Here is a 24653-nt window from a genome sequence, read left to right as displayed (position 1 = left end):
CCCAGTACAGACCTTTTGGGGACACCACTATTTACCTCTCTCCATTCTGAAAACGGACCATTTATTCCTACCCTTTGTTTCCTATCTTTTAATCATTTGCTGATCCCTGAGAGAGCCTTCCCTCTTATCCCCATGACTGGTTACTTTGCTTAAGAGCCTGTGGTGAGGGACCTTTTCAAAGGCTTTCTGGAAGTCCAAATACACTATATCCACTGGCACACCCTTGTCTACGTGTTTGTTTGTTGACCCCCTTAAAGAATTCTAATAGATGCATTCATGTGATTCCCATGGACTTCAGTGGAAACTCATTTCAGGCTAGAATTTGGCTGCTAGGGGATAAATAGAAGAAAGTATGATAGGTGAAATCCTGCCTCATTGAAATCAGTGATAAAACTCCTCTATGCTTCAGTGATGCCAGGATTTCACTCTATGACTTTTATTTTATTTCATTTATTTTTATGATTGAATATGCTTGAATAGATGAGAACACCAGAATTAGAAGTGAGTTCTCAGTCTCTGAGAACATAATAGCTAGTCTCTGCTATCATAGTGCAGAGAAAAGACATTTATCTGCCTTTAAAAAGTAAGCATAGGTTGTGATATGTTCAAGAAATTCCTTAACTGCTGCACCTAAACTGAGCAAAGAAATGTGTGCTGCTCTTGAGTACCTTTCTTAAACTCTTTTGTCTTATTCTCTCATTTCATTCTCTGAGGAAGGCGTTAACCTTATTATGCAGAGACAGCTTGACTTGTTTCATCGAGCCATGCATGCAGAAATACAGAATTTGACAGCCTTTCCTGTATCTTCAAACATTTAAAATACCTGAGTCAGGCTGGTTGCATTTTTGAGTCATATTACTCTGGTGCTGAATTAATATTTGTAACCTCTTTATTTTAAAACAGTACAGGCCAAATTTACTTGGTGACTTAATCAATTCTTTAAGTTACATGTGAGATGTAAGATCACTTACCTTATACTATATCATCATGTTGATTGCAATAGAATATATAGATTTTCCATGGGCGGGGGAAAGTGACGGGGTAGGCAGTTCCACACCCCGGGATAGGTTTTGCAGCAAGAAAAGATAGCACATTAGCCAATGGTTAAAAGGTTACATAATGTGTCCGCCCATGGTCTCAAGTTAGCAAGTTAACATTTAATTAATACTTTGATAAAATGTTATTAGTATAAAATATATATGTTGAATTCTGATTTGAGGTCCATAGGAATGGAGCAACTCCTTTGATTGTCCAACAGGTACATTTCTAGGGGTTAAAACAAAGAAACAGTGAAAGTATATGACAATAAAGATTGTTCCCTTTATGTCTTAAGGCAGGCATTGGTCCCTGGGAAGGGAGGTGGGAGGATGCCATATCTTATACTGACATATGCCAACTTTTCATAAACTCAAGGTTGGATCTGTGGGAAGAACATTCCCTACAGAAGAGACTGACACAATAGGAACAGGGATCCTTTGTTCAATTTGAAACTCTGAATAAGACACAATTATTTAGTTCTTAGCTCCAACACCTGGCAACTTGCTGACCAGGCCTATTTTAGCAAAGACAAGATTATCTGTTTACCCCAGCTTTCTCTTAGCTAATTGCTATTTGCTAGTCCTCTGGTCTCTTGACCAAACTCTGGGCTTTGGGTCTGAGAAAGAGCTCCATATACCAATGGACTGGTTGTTATATAAAATACACATGGATTTTAACCCTTCACTGCATCATTTGTCACCAGTGAATTAACTTAGTCCTGAACATCTCAATTCTTCAGTTAACATAACCTGAGATTTTTCCAACTATGTTATTTATGACATAATGCAGGAAAAAACTTCACATCTATTTGTCTTCTTTTTGCTGGTTTTGATATTGCGATTATATTGTTTCAGAGGTTATTTAACCATAAATAATTTAAAGATAAATACAGTGTTCACTGTGTTGGTAAATGTAACATGATCGGAACATTGCAAATATACAGTTGGATGCTTCATTCTTTGGGACTGAATGCATAATTTATAGGCAATGGAATACATTTGTGAGTCGTCATATTGCACAAATAGTCTAAAGCTGAAAACATAAAGTTTGCAAACCATGCCATGGATTTCTGAAATAAGCATATTTTGTTAGCTATGCAGATAACCTTATTAGCAAACATTCAACTAGAAAAGCTAGCAAATCTTTTGACAAACCTAGTTTGAATTTTGAGACAGTGATTTATGAGAACTAGTGACTGGAAGTTAAAGCCAGACAAATTCAAATTAGAAATGCGTAGACTGTCGGTCCTTCGTCAGCCGAGACTGAGCCTATCACAACACGTCTTCCAATCTTCTCTTGCTCTGGCCATCCTTCGCCATGCTTGTCCATATCTCCTTCTTAGGAAATCATCCTATCTCTTTGGAGGCCGACTGTGTGGCCATTTCTGTTCTTGTGGCTACCACTCGGATATAGCTGCATTCCATCTGTTGTCGCTGATTTTGAACAGTGAGAGTGACTGATAAATTACCAAGGGGAGGTGGTGGAATCTCCATATCTTGATGTCTTCACATCAAGACTGGATGCCTTTTGAGAAGATATGCTTTAGTCAAATACAAGTTATTAGGCTCAATACAGAGGTAACTTGGTGACATTCTATGGCCTGTGTTATAAAGGAGGTCAGACTAGATGATCTCATAGTCACTTCTGGCCTTTAAAAGTCGGTGAATCTAAGAATTTATTTGACAAAATTAGCCTCCTTCTTTGTTATGCAAATTGTCCATGAACTGATTGGGTTTTCTTGAATTTTAGTATTAAGAAGTTGTTTGCTGAATAAACCTGTGAATCTCTCACTATTTCATGAACAGTTAATTGTGCATCTTTACTATTCAAAATATGAGCTGTTTTGATTAGGTACATTGGTCACATAATATATTTCTGTTCCGGGATTGGTTGAATGTAATTCTTAATTGGGTTTCCAGTTCAAACAGCAAAGAGTTCAAAATGTACTTTCTATGAATATCCTGGAATATTTTATTAAAATGTGTGGGTTTGGCAAACTTTTCCTGTCAATTTACTATACCATTTGTGTGAGCGATCACAGTTACTGGATTTTTTTTTTAATAACCTAATGTTCATAAAAAATGTTCTGCAGTATTCATCCCGCTTTGGGTTTTTGAGTTTATCAGAAAACTTGAAACCAGGTGATTTCATGTTTCAGCTTTTTATTATTATTTTTTTGTGAACATGCTGAACACTTCTATTTTGCAGTGCTAACTTTTGTATGGATTGGATTGGATCCAGAGTAAGTTAGCAAAGGTATTTGAGAGATAGTTTCCTGAAATTTGTTGTATATGTGGAGAGAGAGTTAGTTAATAGTACAAATACTCCATAAAATCTTAGGATTTTTTTTTAAAGCTAGAAATACCACTCTTCAAAAGCTCTTGCCAAACTGCTCTTTTCAATTTGCATTTTCTTTCAGGCCCTGCTTCAATTGCTGTTCCTCTGGGTGCTGTTCTTACCCCAAATACGCTAAAGATCTCTTGTGTTTTGGGTGTCAGATCTCAGTCATTCCCCTCAGCAAGATGTCTAGTCAGAAAGAGCATACATCTGGAATCCATTTGTCAGAGATTCTAACGTGCAAACAGTAGGTCCATTCTTATCCAGCACATATTAAAAATGAGCAGTTTATTCAAGTCAGTAGGTTTAACAAAGTAACTGTGAATGTTCCAGTTCCTTGCCTGCACACCTGTTTAGTGAGACTGGCCTGGGTGCAGCTGTTAGACCTTTTTGTTATTATTTATTTTTTATTATCATTACACCTAGAAGCCCCAGTCAAGGTTCAGAACTCCACTGTGCTAGGTGTGTACAAACACAAAGCCTCTTCTTATTCCATGTCAAAGGCTTTTATTTTCATCAAGTTGTATTAGTTTAATTCATTCATCACCTTTTCCACAATAATGTTTCACTATAGCTAGTCAACATTTTTCAACTTTTGAAATGGCAACATTTTTGAAAAGGGAAATATTTTCTTTAAAAAAAAATTCTCCCATTTTTTACTACCTCTGATGTTGGCATAACCAAAATTGTTTACTAGAAAATTCATAATGTGAATAATAGAGTTTCCATGAAATTGTGTTAGTCTCTGAATATTCTAAAATTGAATTGTTTGTAGCTGTTTTTTTTCCTGAAATGATCCAGCTCTCCTTCCAAATTAAAAATAATTGAAGACCAAAATTCTGCCTTCTTACACCTGTACAATATTAAAGGGAACACATGAGTGTACAAGAGGTAGAATTTGGTCCAAGATTTTTAAATATTCATAATATTCCAGCTAAAGGGGAGACGTAACTGTTGTGATTTTTTTCAATTCTCTTCTTGTAGCAATTTAAACTAAAGTGTAACAATGCGATGAATAGAAGACTATTTCATCTTTTTTCCCTGTCAGAATTCTTTTTTGGGGTTTTCAGGAGCATATTTTTAACACAGAGCTATATAAGGCTGTGTCACATTTTGATATAAAATATTCATGCAATGAGGATACTCTGTGGCTGTGGAATTAGGAACACTGCAATATTCACAAAATCCAGTAGAATCTAGATATTGCTCAACTTCAAAGGAAAAATATATTATCTATAACAATGTTATAATTTTTATAATAAAAAAAAAAAGCTATCACAGAACTCTTGCTTGCAAAGTATTTCTTGGAACATGAACACTGAAAGATGCTTGATATGTCACCATTTATAAACTCTCTTATGCCTTTAATTGCTATTTTATTCATTGTTAAGGGGGAAAAGATAGTTTACCAGAGCTGCTCATATTAAAAACATTGATTTTTGCACTTTCAGATCCACTTAATCTAGACTGATTGGTGTTAACATTCTTTTCCTCAAGTTGATAAGCAGCAGTTGCTAATTAGCAAACTTGATTTTTTTGATGCCTTTGGACTCACATTCCCATACCACTTTGATCTTTATTTCTCTCTCTGCTGAATCAACAAGCAGTCTGAATAGCTGCATCCTCAGTAGGATGAAGGTGAAATGCAAAGGAAACAATGGATTTGTGACCTTTTTTTCCTCTAGTGTTTAATAAAGGGCTGGATGGTTTTTCACTATATATATCCATTTTCTGTTTATTATTTGTTAGTTGTATTATAGTAGCACTTAGAGGACTCAGCAGAGATTGGGGCTCCATCATGCTAGGCTCTGCATACACATAATAAGAAATGGTTTCTGTCCACCAAGACAGACAAAGGGTGGGAGAATGGCAGTATCATCCCTATTTTACATATAGGGAACCTGAAGCACAGAAAGATGAAGTGACTTACCCAGGAGTGACTTACGCAGGAATTCTGTGGCAGAGCCTGGAATTTAACCCAGATATACTGAGTCCCAGTCAAATGCCTTAATCATAAGCCCATCCTCTTTGTTTGTGTTTTACATTCGAAATTCTGATATTTGTTTGCTGTTTTTGTTTGTTTGTTGTTTTTTTATTTTTTTTCTGGAAGACTGGACAAATTAGCAAGATCATTAAATCACTAGTGCTAGAAAGTAAAACCTGAGGAAATGAAGAATAGGGATTTTTCATTAGACTGTTCAAAGCCTTGTCTACACTGCAAAATTTTGCTGCTTTAATATATGCTGGCATAGTTAGAGGCAGAACTCCTCTACATGTAGGCACAGTTGTACCGGTAGAAAAGTGCTTGTAGTGGTATAAGTGCTTATTCTGATTTGACAAAACAAAATAAACTATGCCCAAATAAATTCTGGTTTAACTGCATCTGCACTGGTGCTCTTAATGGCATAACTGTATTGATTAAAAAAAATCACAGCTGTTACTGACATAGTTATGTTGATAAAACTTTTGAAGTGTAGGCCAGGCCTAGGACCTTGTTACTTTTGTTTTTAACACCTGTTTAACTCAATTGCCTGAGCAAGGATTGGGAAGAAAGATCTATGTATTTAAACGCCCCTCCACCTCTTCAGTTAATGCTGGAGAAAGCGCCCGTTGATGTGTCGGTTTTGCTTAAGCCATTCATCGCAAAGATAATATTGTGGAATTCACTGGTTTGTAAGTAGAAGTATGTTTTATTTGTATAGGGAATAGGGTTTGTGAGAGGACACAACATTATTTATGGTATGAAAAATTTCTGATAGTGGATTTAATGCTGCTTCAATCATTTTGACAAGGTGGCCCTGATCATCAGATTAAGTGAAAGGTAATCTTTGTATGATTTCACTTCATTTCACTGCTTCTTACTTCCTAGGGCAGAGAATTGAGGGAGCTCAGAGGAAGTGTAAGGACTTCCACTTAAGTGACTTCCACTTAAATAGGTAGAATATTTTTGCTTTTGATGAAAGACTCGTTAGATATTTTTCATTAAACAGTTTTTCTTTTGTAATTCCACTCATTTTGTTACCCCATTATTTCAAATTGGTGTGGATCTTATGTGTAGAGTGATGAATTTTGTACTGGAGAATTTAGCTTCTGCATCTCTGGTAGATCAACACAAAGAGCCAGCTGTTTGTTCTCTTTACTCAGAATGGTTTAGGGCTCTGTCTATTCTTACAAATGAATGTTGGCCGTGGTATGGAAATTGAAAAAGGATATGTATGGAGCGACACTCCAAAAGTGGTGAAAACCGTATCTGCCAGCTGGTCACTTCTGCCTATCAGTTAAATGAGCTTGAATGTAACTGTTATCATTGCAGTTTGCAGGATCTGAGCAGCAAGAAAAAATACATAGGTGAAATATGACTAGGGGGAAAATAACTGATAAACATAATGACAAACTGAAATCAGGACATAGTTCTTGCAAAAAGGCCAATTGATATAGCTTATTTTGTTTGTATCGTAGTTGAATATGCATGTGTGTCTATAGGAGTGTGATCATCTGCATTACGTTCTTTTCCTTCCTTTCTTCTTTCTCACAGTGCATGCCAATTAAAGGCCTTGGATTTGTTCTTGGAGCCTACAAATGCATTTGCAAGGCTGGATTCTATCATCCCAACATCTTTTCAGTGAACAGCTTTCAGAGTAAGTGCTTTTGCTTGAATTTTTAAAAAAAAAGAAAAAAGAGAGAAAAAAAATAGAAATTGCATTAATAATGCAGGACTACTTTTTATCCTTGTTAGGGTTATACAGTAAATTCCCAATGGTCTGCAACTCTAGGATTATAAAATCACTTAAGGAGTTTTAGCCCTTTGGTTTGTCATTTGTGATACTATTGAAGATCCTGTAAAACATACCTACTTTAATCATATTTGACTTGTAAATTAATTTTAAAAATATGAAAAGAAATCTTGGTACCAGGGAATGAAGATTTCTGGCATCAGTATTTGTACACAGACTGTGAAGAAACAAATAAATATTTGTTTTCCCTTGTACTAGTGCAGAATTGATGCTTTAGTCACTGCCTCTTTGCATTTTTTAATGATCTTAATATTACCTGAGTTGTATAGGAAAATCCAAGCTATAATTTTGTGCAAAATGGTTATTAGAGATGGTTGGGGCTGAGAAACTGGTCACTTGTGTGATGTGCATAACATATGACTTCTACAGGCTTCCTGAAAATACGTGAGGTGAATGCTTGGTATGTTATCCTGTTTTGCCACAAGGGGAGAGACTTGATGAATATCAGGAAAGCTGCTAATCAGTTTATATACTCTGATTCCCAGAATGCACACTATTTTAAATGGTAATGAGCCCATCATCTCATTTGCATGATGCTGAGGCCTGGTCTACACCCAAATTTTGTACTGGTGTACTATTTAGGTTAAGAGAGTAGTTATACCAGTCCAACTCCTAGTTTGAACACATTTATATTGTATGTTGGTGCCTTTTACTGGCATGGCATATTCCACTTCCTGTACAGAAATTGATATATAGATATAAAACACCTTTATACAGGTTTAACTGTGTCGACGCTAGGGGATTATACTGCTTTAGCTATGCTGGTATAGTTAAACTAACAGGACTTTTTGTGTGTAGACAAAGCCTAAACTGGTTTAGTTTTCCCCTTGTAGTGTCTTAGTCATAGATGCTCAATTGCTTTTATTTCTTTAAAGCTACTAAAAAAAAAAAAAGCTAGATTCTAGGGAACCATGGCCTGAATGTGGCATGAGTAGTACCCTATGGCCATGTCTATACTTAGAAGTTTACAGTGGCACAGCTCAATGAGTGATGGTAGCTGTGTCTCTTGCTGGCACAGCACTATGTGCACAAGTACTTATGATGGAAAAACTCATGTCACTCATGGGGGTGGTTTTTTCACATCCCTGAGCAACTTAAGTTTTGCTGACATAAGTGCTAGACTAGACATGGCCTTAGGGAGTCTGAATAAATTTAACCATCCAATACATTCCATTTATAGGTCTCTCTCAGTGGTTCCTCACAATGTTACTTAATGAGCCGACTTTGTTTCTTATGTTATATTTTTTCCCCTTGTTTGCAATCTTTAGAGGAGAAACTCCTTCTCCTGTTTTAAACATACCTGAAACCACTGGAAGAAAACACCCAAATATGTAAGTGGTGCACATGTGCACCATGGATGGGTTGATTGCATTATTGAGTCTGAACTCTCAAGTGAACTGGAGGGTAGACTGCAAGACTGCCAGGTTCAAAACATCCAGGTTCTTACTTCATATTTGTGTTGGTGTACAAGTGTGGTGGTATATGTTCACTTAAGTAAAAAGTAACAAGCACTGCAGAAGGAATAGCAACAGAATAGGGGCCCTTTTTAATGGTAGGAAAGGCTGAGATTCCCATGTCTGTTTGAAGCCATCCTGCACTTTGTAGGGGTATCCGCTGGGTCAGCCTATCAGTGGGTAATTAAATAGGTCAGTCCTGATATGGAGCCACAAAGAGATGTGTCTTGGCTCATTACATTATATCCTGTATGTATGTGTGTATGTATGTATGTGGTATAAATAGTTCAGTTTGTTGTTCCAAAGTTTGCATGATTCTTTTTGTTTCACTGTTTCATTCGTGTTGCGTGTCACAGTCAAGTGGTAATGAATTGATTTCTCATTGGAGATGGGAGCAGACAAAGTACAACTTTGTGATACTTATTTCTCTCCAGGCTTTGCATGAATCTTTTAATAGACTGAGAGTGATGCTTTGTTATTTCTGCCATGCAGAGTGAGATGTTATGGAGATCAGGATTTAATTCCTTGAATGTGAATATGCAAAATAAATTCTATGATTTTATAAAAACAAATCCCCAAAACACACAAAAGAGAAGAATAATATATATTTAGGGATATCAACAAACATGATCACTAGTACCGGCATATGCTGAAACTTAATGGCCTACAAATTCAGTTCTCTGGGATCACTCTGAACTGCTCTGAATTAACATGATGCAGCTTGAGTTTGAGAATGCTCTCTTTTTTATAAGAACTACTTTTATTCAGCTAGACTCAGCTCTGTCTGCCAAATCATGTCAAAAACGAACAGTGAGAGACAGCTAATGCCAGAAGTAGGGAAGATTATCAAGTGACAGAACAAAAGGCAACTTAGCCCTGTAATCTAAATGCAACAAAAATGAAACAAGGCTCAGGGAGTTACAACACACATTTGGAGAATGTTAGAGGCATTAGCCTTAAGATGAATTGCAAGTGTGAATCCTGTGAAGTCTGAGTGCTGTTGTGATGAAAACTGTCTGACTTGAAAGTCAGCTAGTATAGATAGGTTGGTAAAGTCTGACGATAAGAGAGATATATCTGGGAGAAGTGTAAAAGAAAATGTTCCTAGAGCAAAAACATAAAAACTGAGAAGATTCTGAAGGGCCAAGATAAGATTTATAAATAGCAACAGAATTGCATAGTCATTGAGTCTTGATCTGCCTTAAGTCAAAACATTGACCTGAGTGGCGTGTATGTTAGACTGAAGTATTTACAAATGATCTTATTGGAATTCTGCGCCACATTAGAATGTGTTTAGTGTTGTTGCTACCTGGTCACCCAGGGTTACTGATGAATCCAACAGGACCCTGAAGCTTTGCACTTCTTTGATAAAGTGGTGACAGCTGCCTTTGATGGGAGTGGAGACCAGCATCTCAGCTAGTTCTTTGAAACATTTCTTCTTCGAGTCAGCGTCACTTTGGTCTGATTGAGCCCACTATTCTTCATCCAAGCGCTGATCTCTTGCAAGCATTGGGATGTTTGTTATGTTGTTTTCAGAAAATGAGATCTTTAGCTGGATATCATTAGCATAGCCCACATCCTGTCCAAGTGATCTCATGTAGACAGTGAAGATGCAGGAGACAAGATAGATGCCTATAGGGACTCTAGGAGTGAGAGTTTTGGGGGAAAGGGAGAACAGCTGCCCATTACCTCTGAGTCCTACTGAAGAGGACTGATTTGAGCCATGATAGCACTAACCTGCCTACTCCAGCCAGTTAGCCATACCTTGTGGTTGGTGTGTTGAAAGCAGCAGAGCAGCTGAGTAGTACAAGCACTGAGCCAGTGACCATTGTGAGGAGGAAATCATCTAGTAGTGCTAACTGGGCTGTCTCCATGCCAGGACCCAGGTGAAGCCCATTTGTAAGATATCCAAGATGTTGGCAGATGTCATGCGTTGCTGGAGCTTGGTGTAGTCACTGCAAAATCAATGAGAAAACATAGCAATTAGAGGTTGGGTCAAGCTGGTAGTTGGAAAGGTTTTCTATGCCCAGTGTTGGATTTATGAAGATGAGGGGGACCATTCTGCTTTTCCACTGGGGTTGGCTCACTCCTTTCTTAAATGAGATGTCACTCATTTGTAAACAGCCTAATCTGAGATACTGTGCCCGAGAGCCCCGTATGGATTTCAATAATCTCTGCGAGAGTTTAATTCCAGAGAAATTAAAACAAACATATCTGACACACACACATTTCTGCTTCCATATCACGTTTGATAAAGGGAAACTGCCCCCATTTTCTCTTTCCAGCACTGAGAATTAATTAGCAAACACTAACAATAAATGGTCAAATTTTATTTAGTTGTATAATAGTCTTATAGTAGAGAAAATAAAATTTTTTAAAAAATGTCATCACTTTGAAACTTGGGTCAGGGTTTGAGCTGCTCTGCAGCCCAGAAGGAGTGGAGGTGAAGGTGGCTTTAAGCCAGCTTTGTGCCCTCCCAAATCTAGGCTGCTGCTGTGAGAGCTGGTTTGGGCCTTGGAGTAACTTGGACGGGCCTGGAGAGCTGCCTACATTAAAACAACATGTCCAGCTGCCTTGAATCTTTACAGTGCTACCTGCGGAGGTGGAGAAAGTGACTAGGGGCAGAGGCTATTCTAGATTTGATACTGACTGAGAGAATCTGGTTGAGAATTTGAAGGTGGAAGGCAGCTTGGGTGAACATGATCATGAAATGATAGATTTCTTGATTCTAAGGAATAATAGGAGGGAAAACAGCAGAATAAAGGCAGTGGACTTCAAGAAGGCAGATGGTAGCAAACTCAGAGAATTAGTAGGTTAAGATCCTGTGGGAAGCAAGTCTAAGGGAAAAGAGAGTTCAGGAGAGTTTGCAGTTTTTTAAAGAGACATTTTTAAAAGCACAAGAGCAAATTATGCCAATGCACAGGGGAGATGGGAAATATGGTAAGAGATCACTCTGGCTTAACCAGGAGGTCTTCAACGACCTGAAACTCAAAAAAGAGGTCATACAAAAAGTGGAAAGTAGGTCAGTTTATGAAGAATGGATAGCAAAAAAAACCTCAACACAAGCACGTAGGAACAAAATTACAAAGACCAAGGGAAAAAAGAGATTAAACTATCTAGGGGCATAAAGGATAACAAAAAACCCATTTTATAAATACATAGGAAGCAAAAGGAGAACCAAGGATAGGGTAGGACCATTATTCAATGAGGAGGGAAAGACAATAATAGAAAATGCAGCAACGGCTGAAATGTGAAATGTCTGTTTTGTTTTGGTGTTCATCAGAAAAAGTTAGCAGTGGTTGGACGACTAACATAATGAACATCAATGTAAATGAGGTAGGATCTGAGGCCAAAAGAGGAAAAGAACAAGTTAAGAATTAGACAGGTTAGTTGTCTTCAGGTCAACAGGGCCTGACAGAATACTTCCTAGACCACTTAAGGGAATCTGCCTGAAGAGATCTCTGAGCCATTAATGATTAGCATTGAGAACTCCTGCAGGGTGGGAGAGATCCCAGAGAACTGGAAAAGGGCAAATATAGTACCTATCTATAAAAAGTGGGATAGGTACAACCCAAGGGATTATAGATCCGTCATCTTAATTTTGGTATCAAGGAAGATAATGGAGGAAATAATCAAACAATCAATTTGTAAGCCCCTAGAAAAAAATAAGGTGACATGGAATTGTCAACATGGATTTGTCAAGAACAAATCATGTCAAGCCAAACTAATACCCTCCTTTGACAGGGTGACAAACCCTATGGATGGGGAGAGCAGTAGATTTGATACATTTTGACATTGGCAAGGTTTTTGTTACTGTCTCACATGACAAACAAATATAGCCTAGACAAACCCGCTATAAGGTGGGCGCTCAACTGGTTGGAAAACTATACTCAGAGAGTGGTTATCAACGGTTCACAGTCAGGTTGGAAGAGCATATCAAGTGGGGTCCATGAGGAATCTGTCTTGGGTCTGGTTCTGTTCAATATCTTCATAAATCATTTGAATAATGGCATAGAGAGTACACTTACAAAGTTTGCAGATGATACCAAACTATGAGGAATGGCAAGCACTTTGGAGAACAGAATTAGAATTAAAAATTATCTTGATAAATTGGAGAAATAGTCTGAAATAAATAGGATGAAATTCAACAAGGGCAAATGCCAAGTATAACATTTAGAAAGGAATAATGTCATAAACAAATAGTCAAGGGTTAGTAGAACAGGAGTACTTCATGTCTCTTTTGACTGTAAAGGGTTAACCCCAAGTTCAGTGAGCCTAGCTGTCCCCTGACCAGAGGACCAATCAGGGGACAGGATACTTTCAAAACTTGAGGGAGGGAAGTTTTTGTGTGTGCTGTTAGTTTTTGGTTGTTGTTCACTCTGGTGTCTCAGAGGGACCAGACGTGCAACCAGGTTTCTCTCCAATCTCTTTGATACAGTCTCTTATATGTCCAGAATAGTGAGTACTAGGTAGATAAGGCGAGTTAGGCTTATGTTTGTTTTCTTTATTTGCAAATGTGTATTTGGCTGGAAGGAGTTCAAATTTATATTTTGCTGAAAGGATTTTAATTTGTACATGTATACTTATGCTAGGAGGGTATTCCCAGTGTCTATAGCTGAAAGACCCTGTAACATATTCCATCTTAAAGTTACAAAGATAATTTTTACTGTTTTTTCTTTCTTTAATGAAAAGCTTTTCTTGTTTAAGAACCTGATTGTTTTTTTATTCTGAGGAGATCCCAGGGGACTGGGTCTGGATCCACCAGGGAATTGGTGGGGAGAAAGGAGGGAAGGGGAAGAGAGAGGTTAATTTTCTCTCTGTGTTAGGATTACTTTTTCTCTCAGGGAGAGTCTGGGAGGGGGAGACAGAAGGAGGGGAGAAGGTGAATTTTCCTCTCTGTTTTAAGATTCAAGAAGTTTGAATCACAGTAATCTTCCAGGGTAACCCAGGGAGGGGAAGTCTGGGAGAGGCAACGGTGAGGGAAAGGGTTTACTTTCCTTGTGTTCAGATCCAGAGGGACTGGGTCTTGGGGGTCCCCGGGCAAGGTTTAGTCCCGCCTCGTTGCAGGGGACTGGACTAGATGACCTATTAAGCTCCCTTCCAGTCCTACATTTCTATGAGTTTATGCTGGGGATCTGTCTACTCCACCCTATGGTTGCCAACTTTGATTGGATGTATTCCTGGAGGTTTTGTCACATGACATAATCTTTAATAAAAGATTAATCTTTATTTCCTGGAGAATCCTGGAGGGCTGGCAACCTTACTCCACCCCTTATATTCACCTCCTGCTGACATGTCCCCTATGTTAGTGCTTCTGGTGGGAGACTTGTATACCAAAACCTATACCAGAAAGAATTCTGCCCGGCTAGCTCCAGAGCTATAATGCAGAGTTTCTCAAACGGGGTCACCACTTGTTCAGGGAAAGCCCCTGGCGGGCCGGGCTGAGGTTTTTACCTGCCCTGTCCGCAGGTCTGGCCAATTGCGGCTTCCACTGGCTGCGGATCGCTGCTCCGGGCCAATGGGAGCTGCTGGAAGCGGCACGGGCAGAGGGACGTACTGGCCACTGCTTCCAGCAGCTTCCATTGGCCTGGAGCAGTGATCCGCAGCCAGTGGGAGCCACGATCGGCCACACCTGCGGACGGGGCAGGTAAACACACCGGCCTGGCCCGCTAGGGGCTTTCCCTATACAAGTGGCGACCCCTGTTTGAGAAACCCTGCTCTAATGCCTCTCCTATGTTACTGCAGCAGCAGAAAAGGGCCACAGCAGATGGGAGAATCCCAGAATCTTGTTCTTATATATACGTTCAAGTCCTGATTCTGCAATAGATTTCACACAGGCAGACCCCACTCACATCTGTGAAGAGTCTTGTCAACTTCAGTGAGAGTCAGCGTGAGCATAAAATTAAGTGCATTTGTATGTCTTTCCCAGGTCTAGGGCTGTAGATGGCAGACTCTTTGTGGCAGTAGTGGACCTCATTTCACTCTCACACTGTGTTGTTGCTAGAATTGCTCCTAATTTACCTAGTATATGGTCACTGGAAGCAGAAGCAGTAGTTTGTTCTGTAAAATGTCTGGCATATTCTAAGGGTGTGTGTGTGTGTGTGTGTGTGTGTGTGTGTGTGTGTGTGTGTGTGTGTGTGTGTGTGTGTGTGTGTGTGTGTGTGAGAGAATTTAGGGAATGCTACCATGACATTATCAAGAAAATGTTTTCAAACATACTTCTAGAAGTGTGAATAAGCTAATACTGTAGCAAGTTTGGGAAATTTGCTTTATAACTATAGTTGGCGAAATAAGTAGGGAGCCCATTTTATGATTTACAAAATAGAATGAGACTCTTTGAGTTTATAGAATATGCTAGAAGTACATGCACAGATCACAGGTATAAGTGTTGGTTAAAACCTTACGTACATTCCAAATTAATGGTGGTTGTGCCTGTGAAATATGAGAACCCTCCCACTCACATGAGCACATACAGCGATAAGCATAGGGGAAACATGCATTTGTGTGACAAAGAATGAAATATAATCAAATCCCCCCAAAATATCTAGAAACCTGCAACAAAATTAGATGTAAATGTGTGCATTTTATGGCTTCCCTGGGTACTCTTAGCATTCAGTATTCATCTGCTGCAGGGACAAATAATGGTGTTTGTTGTAGATGATAGTACCTAGACAAGGTCCTTGATCTCTAGTGGGGCAGTGAGTGACCATCTTCAATAAATAAACTATACAGAAAGGCTGTAATGAGAAAATTAAAGTAGGACTCTCACTTAAATTAAAAGTACATTGACCATCAATAGGCATTGGTTCAGGCGTTAATCTTGGCAGGCCAAAAATAACAACAGAGTAGAAAGGAGATTCTCGAATAAGTGCTGATATACAGTCATTTTCTAGAGTCCATCATCAGAGTTTTGAGTTATTTCAGGACTGACTTTTCATTTCTGCATTTGCCTTAGTTAGCATTCTACCATATTCTCATTGTTGTTTAATGTTAGTATTTATAATGCATTGAAGTGAGGGCAGTGTGCTCAGTGCTGTAAACATCACTGGTGAGGCAAAGAAAACCTCAGAAACCTTACAAAACGTTTCCTTAATTTGTCGTTTTATTGCTTTATATGCTGTGGAGATTTTAAAAGTCTATTTCTTTGTGTCCTCGGAATTGGCTTCATTGCTGGCATCTTCAGTTCTGCCAAGTGGTTTGATGCCAGTCATAACTCATTCACGTGCTGATTACCATTCCGGGTTTCATGTAATTTACTGAGGTTTTTCTGGATTCCTAAAATACTTCAGAACAGACACCAAGTTTAACTATTTTAGGATTCGCAGTTTCCAGATGTGTTGGCCAAATACTGTTTGGATAATTACGTTTCACATAACAGTAAGAATAGGAAATGTTTAACATGATGAAATACAAAGAAGAAGAAAAATCATTAGCAGCTATTGGTGAATATTTCTGTGATGATCCTGGTAATACCTCAATTTCAGGATTAAAACTAGATTGTGAGTGAGCTAATAATAATTCACAATAGAGTAATTGAGAGAGACATTCTTTGCAAATCACTGCTGAGGCTATTTATTTTCCCTTATGTGTTTATCTAGATAATGAAGAGTCCTCGAGACATTGGTTGAAAAGCGTCAGAGTGCCTAGAACCTTGCTCAGAGGTCTCCAAAATGTGTGCTGTATATTTCTTTTCTCAGTTCGTTAGGATGGAGCATACTCTTTTCTGATGTTTTAGAATATTTTTAGAAGTTTAGAAGATTGCTCAAGACTTCCCGTTGTAAGACTGTTTTCAGGTTTATAACTTTGCTGAACTTTAATTATTTGGCCTGACATTTCCTATGGTGGGAGTCTGCCTCAGGGTGAATAGAGAAAAAACTGCTATGAGATATGAGATCATATAACTGAAGATGGCATATGCACAAAGGGGTTGATTTAAAATTGTACACACAACCTTAATTCTGGCATTTCTTAACTTTTATGTGCTTGATGTTGCAATATTAATGCAGATCTGTGTGTGTGTGTGTGTGTGTGTGTGTGTGTGTATATATATATATATATAAAAAAAAATAATATGCTAGTTATTTTAGGCATATGACAGGTCTTTATCACAAAGAGTTTACAACTGATGGGTCAGCTTGTGCCTTAGGAAGACACATTATTCCCACGTCACTTTCTGTTTGTGAATACATGGATGTATGCATCTGTTCATTCTCTCTCTCTGTATTTATTAATATATGTCTCTAAATAGGTACCTGTGTGTGTGTTTTGGGTTGTGCAGATATCTGTTTGTTTGTGAAAATACTCATGATAGATAATATTTTGGTAGTAAACCAATAAAAATAAATACACTTTTGTTCCTTCTTCACTCCACTTTTTCTTTTCTTTTTTATTCTCCACAGTAAGTGGGTGCCTTTTCCTCATACTTTCAGTTTTGATTAGGATTTTTCTTCCCCTGCAGATTAATTTTTTGAAATTCCTTTATATTTTTATATTTCCCTTTTTAAGACCAACCTTTTTCATCTGTTCAAGACTTCTATACTGATGCTGCCACTTTAAGCTTCTTATTTTTCCATTTAATATTCACACATTCTCTCAGTAACTCTTTCATATTCATTTCTTTTCCTTCTCCCTTTCCTTTCTGCTAAATTTTTATTTTCCCTTCACTCAATTTATCCTTCCTTTCCACTGTCCCTTTAGTCTTTTTCTTCTCTGTGGCCCTGTCATGGTATAATTCCCCACTCTGAACCTTAGCGTCCAAAAGATGGGGTACCAGCATGAATTTCGCTAAGCTCAATTACCAGCTTAGTACTTGTAGTGCTGCCACCAACCAGGAATTCCAGTGCCTGGTACACTCAGGTCCCCCCAAAACCTTGCCTGGGGACCCCTAGACCCAGTCCCTCTGGATCTTAACACAAGGAAAGTAAACCCTTTCCCTCACCGGTGCCTCTCCCAGGCTTCCCCTCCCTGGGTTACCCTGGAAGATTACTGTGATTCAAACTTCTTGAATCTTAAAACAGAGAGGACAATTCACCTTCCTCCTTTCCTTCTCTTTCCCCCTCCCAGACTCTCCCTGAGAGAGAAAGTAATCCTAACACAGAGAGAAATTAACCTTTTTCTCCCCCTTCCCTCCTTTCTCCCCACCAATTCCCTGGTGGATCCAGACCCAGTCCCCTGGGGTCTCACTAGAATAAAAAAACAATCAGGTTCTTAAACAAGAAAAGCTTTTCATTAAAGAAAGGACAAAACAGTAAAAAGTATCTTTGTAACTTTAAGATGGAATATGTTACAGGGTCTTTCAGCTATAGACACTAGGAATACCCTCCCAGCCTAAGTATACAAGTACAAATTAAAATCCTTTCAGCAAAATATAAATTTGAACTCCTTCCAGCCAAATACACATTTGCAAATAAAGAAAACAAACATAAGCCTAACTCGCCTTATCTACCTAGTACTCACTATTCTGGCCATATAAGAGACTGTATCAAAGAGATTGGAGAGAAACCTGGTTGCACGTCTGGTCCCTCTGAGACCCCAGAGTGAACAACAACCAAAAACTAACAGCACACGCAAAAAAAAACTTCCCTCCCTCAAGATTTGAAAGTATCCTGTCCCCTGATTGGTCCTCTGGTCAGGGGACAGCTAGGCTCACTGAACTTGTTAACCCTTTACAGGCAAAAGAGATATAAAGTACTTCTGTTCTATTAACTCCTACTATCTGTTTATGACAGGCCCTTCCTTATTCTCTCTTTATTTCTAACTCTTTCATTAGTTTCTATGTGCTTGGTCCTGTGCACATTGATGTTAAAGGGAAAACTCCAGTTAACTTAAATAGAGGAGGATCTGGCTCCCAGTCATTGCCTACTCACTGAACTGTTTTCTTTTCTCAATGGTCCCAGCCAGTGCCACTTTTGAGCAGAACAGTCTCTTGCTGGAGCCATGTTTGGGCCCAGGATGTTGCCATAACAGCACAAGAGTGTGGCACAAGGGGCCCCATTCCTGCCAGCGCTGCAGTGAAGTGTTCACCTTTCATGCATCACTTGAGCTGCTCTCAGTTTGAGTGGATGTTGCATCAGTCAGAGGCTAGAAGGTGGAACTCTTCATTTTTGCACATACACAGAGGGAGATGTTGCCGTCTTGCAGTGCTTCAGGTCATGTAACCTGGGGGATAGGTTGGGTTTAAATTCCCCGCCCCAACAAATTTCTTGTTCATTGGCAGCCGTGACAATAAATAGGAATGTCTTTTAGAGAGACTGTGTGTATAAGTATAAAAGTGGCAATGTTTTGTGAGGGGGAAAATTGTTGATAATGGAAAACGTTTTGTCAAATTCTGGAAAATTTCAGCCAGGCCCAATATATATCATCCGCGGATTAACTGTAGGGAAGAATCTTTCTTAAGTCAAAAGATACTCATCACATAATTACTCAAAGCAAGCAGTGCCTTAGATGCATATTAATGACCTTTCTTTAAAGACAACTGGAATCATTTAACTGGATATGGCTAAACCAAGGTATGCTGTTTCACTATTAAGCCATATCCTTGTGATATTTGCTGTAACATGCAACTGTTTATCAGCTGTTATCTCTATAACATGTGACATGCACAGACATGAAAAAAACATCCAAGCAAAACTTACATAAATAAATGCTTGAGAACACGGATTAAAAAATATTTTTGACAATTTGTCAGGGTTAAAGATTTAAGAAAAAATTATAATAGTTTCAGTTTTTACATCATGCAAAACTTTCAATCCATAGCCAATATCTGATGTAAATAAAAATGTAAATGTCTTAATTCTGATAAATGCGTAAAGGCTGTTTTTTCAGCATTTATAACAGGGGTGGCCAACCTATGGCTCTGGGGCACATGTGGCTCTTCAGAAGTTAATATGCGGCTCCTTGTATAGGCACTGACTCCAGGGCTGAAGCTACAGGTGCCAAGTTTTCAATGTGCCGTGGAGGTGCTCACTGCTCAACCCGTGGCTTTGCCACAGGTCCTGCCCCACTCCACCCCTTCCCATCCCCTCCTCTGAGCCTGCCATGCCCTCGCTCATCCCCCTCCCCCCTAGAGCCTCCTGCACACCACGAAACAGCTGATTGGGAGGTGCAGGGAGGGGAGGGGGAGATGCTGATTGGCAGGGCTGCCGGTTGGTGGGAGATGCTGGGAGCGGGTTTGCTGATGAGTAGCTACTGACATATTACTGTGGCTCTTCAGCAATGTACACTGGTAAATTCTGGATATTTCTTAGGCTCAGATTAGTCATCCTTGATTTATGATATTAAAATATTTTATTGTTATTTATATAGTGGCCACAATACAGAATACATTAAGGAAGGGCTTGCTTGTAAACCAGAACTGTGAGGATTAAAGAGATGATCAAGTGGTTGAGAAGAAGAGAGAGACTTCTAGCTAGATGGGTAGAACAAGTGAAAGGTGACCCCTATCTATGGAAAATAAGAAAAGAACAGAGGAGAGCTTGGAGAACATGTGGAGATGAGGTCAGAGGCAGGGTGAGCTAGCTCATAGCAAACTCTGAAAACCAATAGTGTACTATTAATTTGGATGTGAGGATGGATGGAATGTAGGGAAGATGATAGAGAAGAGGAGTGATGTGGATCTGCTGGTTGTTCATTGGTCTATCAGAAGTTCAGTAAATAGAGATTTACTCTTTTGCCTCACTCTGACCCTAATTCTGGCAGAGCTCCCAGAATGCTGACAGGCAGAATTACATATATGGGATATGTAGAAATGAGAAATTCTCAGGTCCAGAAAGTCTCCCAGATTAATGGACTTTGGAACAAAATTAAAGTCGATGCTGAATTTGGTGGCAATGACTTCTGGTCCCTCTTGGGTAGCTAATAATTAGTGAGATCACTTTTGTGGGATTCTTCAGCTGACCCAAGTCTGGTTGTTTCTAGCTTCCCTTCTCTCACCCCATGGGAGCTTCTGCCTCCCATCTCTTGCTTCTCTCTGGGTCAGAATGAGACTACATCTCCTCTTATATCCTGGTTGGAGGTAATAAAATGCACTTACCTGCATGAATCACTTGTACTTTTTCCAGGGCTTTAGTACTTGCATTTAGGATGCGGCTCCACAGAGAGACCCATGTCCTATATGGGTTCATGGACACTGCCATCTCATTACACTGTTGTTATGAAAAGTGAGAGATTCCCTAGGGTAGTCCCTACACTAAATGTAGGGAATATTGCAAATTAGAGCTATCAATTAATCACAGTTAACTCATGTGATTAACTCAAAAAAATTAATTGCGCTTAAAAAAATTAATCACAATTAATCACAGTTTAAATTGCACTGTTAAACAATAGAATACCAACTGTAATTTATTAAATATTTTTGATGAAATCAATATATTTAAAAATGTAGAAAAACAATTACAACACAGAATACGAAGTACACAGTGCTCATAGACTCATAGACTCTAGGACTGGAAGGGACCTCGAGAGGTCATCGAGTCCAGTCCCCTGCCCTCATGGCAGGACCAAACACTGTCTAGACCATCCCTAATAGACATTTATCTAACCTACTCTTAAATATCTCCAGAGATGGAGATTCCACAACTTCCCTAGGCAATCTATTCCAGTGTTTAACTACCCTGACAGTTAGGAACTTTTTCCTAATGTCCAACCTAAATCTCCCTTGCTGCAGTTTAAGCCCATTGCTTCTTGTTCTATCATTGGAGGCTAGGGTGAACAAGTTTTCTCCCTCCTCCTGATGACACCCTTTTAGATACCTGAAAACTGCTATCATGTCCCCTCTCAGTCTTCTCTTTTCCAAACTAAACAAACCCAATTGTTTCAGCCTTCCTTCATAGGTCATGTTCTCAAGACCTTTAATCATTCTTGTTGCTCTTCTCTGGACCCTCTCCAATTTCTCCACATCTTTCTTGAAATGCGGTGCCCAGAACTGGACACAATACTCCAGTTGAGGCCTAACCAGCGCAGAGTAGAGCGGAAGAATGACTTCTCGTGTCTTGTTTACAAACACCTGTTAATGCATCCCAGAATCACGTTTGCTTTTTTTGCAACGGTATCACACTGTTGACTCATATTTAGCTTGTGGTCCACTATGACCCCTAGATCTCTTTCTGCCATACTCCCTCCTAGACAGTCTCTTCCCATTCTGTATGTGTGAAACTGATTGTTCCTTCCTAAGTGGAGCACTTTGCATTTATCTTTATTGAACTTCATCCTGTTTACCTCAGACCATTTCTCCAATTTGTCCAGATCATTTTGAATGTTGACCCTGTCTTCCAAAGCAGTTGCAATCCCTCCCAGTTTGGTATCATCCACAAACTTAACAAGCGTACTTTCTATGCCAACATCTAAATCGTTGATGAAGATATTGAACAGAGCCTGTCCCAAAACAAACCCCTGCGGAACCCCACTTGTTATACCTTTCCAGCAGAATTGGGAGCCATTAATAACTACTCTCTGAGTACGGTTATCCAGCCAGTTATGCACCCACCTTATAGTAGCCCCATCTAAATTGTACTTTCCTAGTTTATCTATAAGAATATCATGCAAGACCGTATCAAATGCCTTACTAAAGTCTAGGTATATCACATCCACCGCTTCTCTCTTATCAACAAGGCTTGTTATCCTATCAAAGAATGCTATCAGATTAGTTTGACATGATTTGTTCTTTACAAATCCATGCTGGCTATTCCCTATCATCTTACCACCTTCCAAGTGTTTGCAGATGATTTCTTTAATTACTTGCTCCATTATCTTCCCTGGCACAGAAGTTAAACTAATTGGTCTGTAGTTTCCTGGGTTGTTTTTATTTCCCTTTTTATAGATGGGCACTATATTTGCCCTTTTCCAGTCTTCTGGAATCTCCCCCGTCTCCCATGATTTCCCAAAGATAATAGCTAGAGGCTCAGATACCTCCTCTATTAACTCCTTGATAACTCACTTTATCTTATTTTTATTACAAATATTTGCTCTGTAAAAGTGATAAACAAAAGAAATAGTGTTTTTCAGTTCACCTCATACAAGTACTGTAGTGCAAACTCTTTATCGTGAAAGTGCAACTTACAAGTGTAGATTTTTTTTGTTACATAACTGCACTCAAAAACAAAACAATGTAAAACTTTAGAGCCTATAAGTTCACTCAGTCTTACTTCTTGTTCAGCCAATTGCTAAGACAAACTAGTTTGTTTACATTTATGGAAGATGATGCTGCCCACTTCTTAATTACAATGTCACCGGAAAGTGAGAACAGATGTTCACATGACAATTTTGTAGCCAGCATTGCAATGTATTTACTTGCCAGATATGCTAAACATTTGTATGCCCCTTCATGTTTTGAACACCATTTCAGAAGACATGCTTCCATGCTGATGACGCATGTTAAAAAATAATGAGTTAATTAAATTTGTGACTGAACCCCTTGGGGGAGAATTGTATGTGTCTTCTGTTTTACTTGCATTCTGCCATATATTTCACAAAGTGCCTTCCAAAATCTGAGGGATGAGTGTGGAGCATGCTTTCAGAAGTCTTAAAAAAGCAACACTCTGATGCAGAAACTACAGAACCAAACCACCAAAAAAGAAAATCAACCTTCTGCTGTTGGCATCTGACTCAGATAATGAAAATGATAATATGTTGGTCTGCTCTGCTTTAGATTATTAGTGAGCAGAACTCATCATCAGTATGGACGTATGTCCTCTGGAATGGTAGGTAAAGCAGGTTGAGACATATGAATCTTTAGTGCATCTGGCACTTAACTATCTTGAGATGCCAGCTACAACAATGCCATGCGAACGCCTGTTCTCACTTTCAGGTGATGTAAACAAGAAACAGGCAGCATGATCTCCTGCAAATATAAACAAACTTGTTTGTCTGAGTGACTGGCTGAACAAGAAGTAGGACTGAATGGATTTGTAAGCTCTAAGGCTTTATATTGTTTTATTTTTTGAGTGCACTTCTTTTGTACATTATTCTACATTTGTAAATTGCACTTTTATGATAAAGAGATTGCACTACAGTACTTGAATTAGGTGAATTGAAAAATACTATTTCTTTTGTTTTTTACAGTGCAAATATTTATAATAAAAATAATAAGGTAAAGTGAGAACTGTACACTGTATTTGAAAATGTAGAATATATCAAAAAAATTTAAATAAAAGGTATTCTATTATTGTTGAAAAAATTAATCATGCTGTTAATCACACAATTAATCACAATTATTTTTTTAATCGCTTGACAGCCTTATTGCTAATATCAGAATATTATGTCAATGTTATCGAGTTGCAAAGGTAAAACTCTGATTAAGACAATAGGATTAGACCCATAACGTATGCATTCTGTGCTCACCTCCTACAGACTTAGCTTGTCTGTGCACATATCTCACACACCTGAAAAGAAGAGGAGAGAATTATCCTTACAGTTATTTTTTTACTACTTCACAAATTTCATTGCAAAGGCTCCAAAAGTTCTTTACTAGCCATATACATATATAACACCTCTGGGATGAAGAGCAGGAACCAACAGATGCAAGTCATACTGCATACATTGCTGCAGGAGGGTAATTTTAATGGAAGATACTGGAACAATTCTCAGCTCTTGTGAAAAGTGAAGAAAGGCGTCACATTTATTTTGACACTAAATTGTTTGGCGCTTTCATCAAATTTTCCAAAAGTTATTTATGGAAGCCCCTAAATCCTGCCTAGAGTTTGTATTTAGCACTTCCAGCAAGTTTGGTTTACTATTTTTGTTTACAGCTCTCCTTTTCCTTTCTACTTTGCTCCATTTAATTCTGAATTACCTGCAATGTCAATGCCTGCCTGTACCTATCATGCAGAGGTTTGCTGATAGATCCCTTGAGACCTAAATCAGACTCTAAATTCTTCCTCCTAACTCATGCACTTCCCAACTTGCCACTATGCCGCTGACAAGTTTTGCAGAAGTTCACTTGGTTTCTTCAACTGTTATGTACTAGGAGTGAGTCTACACTGCAGGATTTGTTCAGTGGCGTATAGTATGCATACCCACTTAGACCCCTAGCTTG

General features: G+C 38.8%; 1 protein-coding gene across 1 annotated transcript in view; it reads left to right on the top strand.

Moving 5' to 3' along the window:
- GPR158 (G protein-coupled receptor 158) overlaps positions 1-24653 on the top strand; it is a 318765-nt gene that overhangs the window by 149605 nt on the left and 144507 nt on the right. The window contains exon 3 of the mRNA XM_030550335.1: positions 6911-7013. Coding sequence (XP_030406195.1) covers positions 6911-7013 — 103 coding nt within the window. The remainder of the gene's footprint in view (positions 1-6910; positions 7014-24653) is intronic.

Source organism: Gopherus evgoodei, chromosome 2, assembly GCF_007399415.2.
Source record: "Gopherus evgoodei ecotype Sinaloan lineage chromosome 2, rGopEvg1_v1.p, whole genome shotgun sequence".
In the NCBI taxonomy this organism is placed as follows: domain Eukaryota; kingdom Metazoa; phylum Chordata; order Testudines; family Testudinidae; genus Gopherus; species Gopherus evgoodei.
The sequence above is the reverse complement of the archived record's forward strand: the minus strand, read 5'-3'. Positions and strand labels throughout refer to the sequence as shown.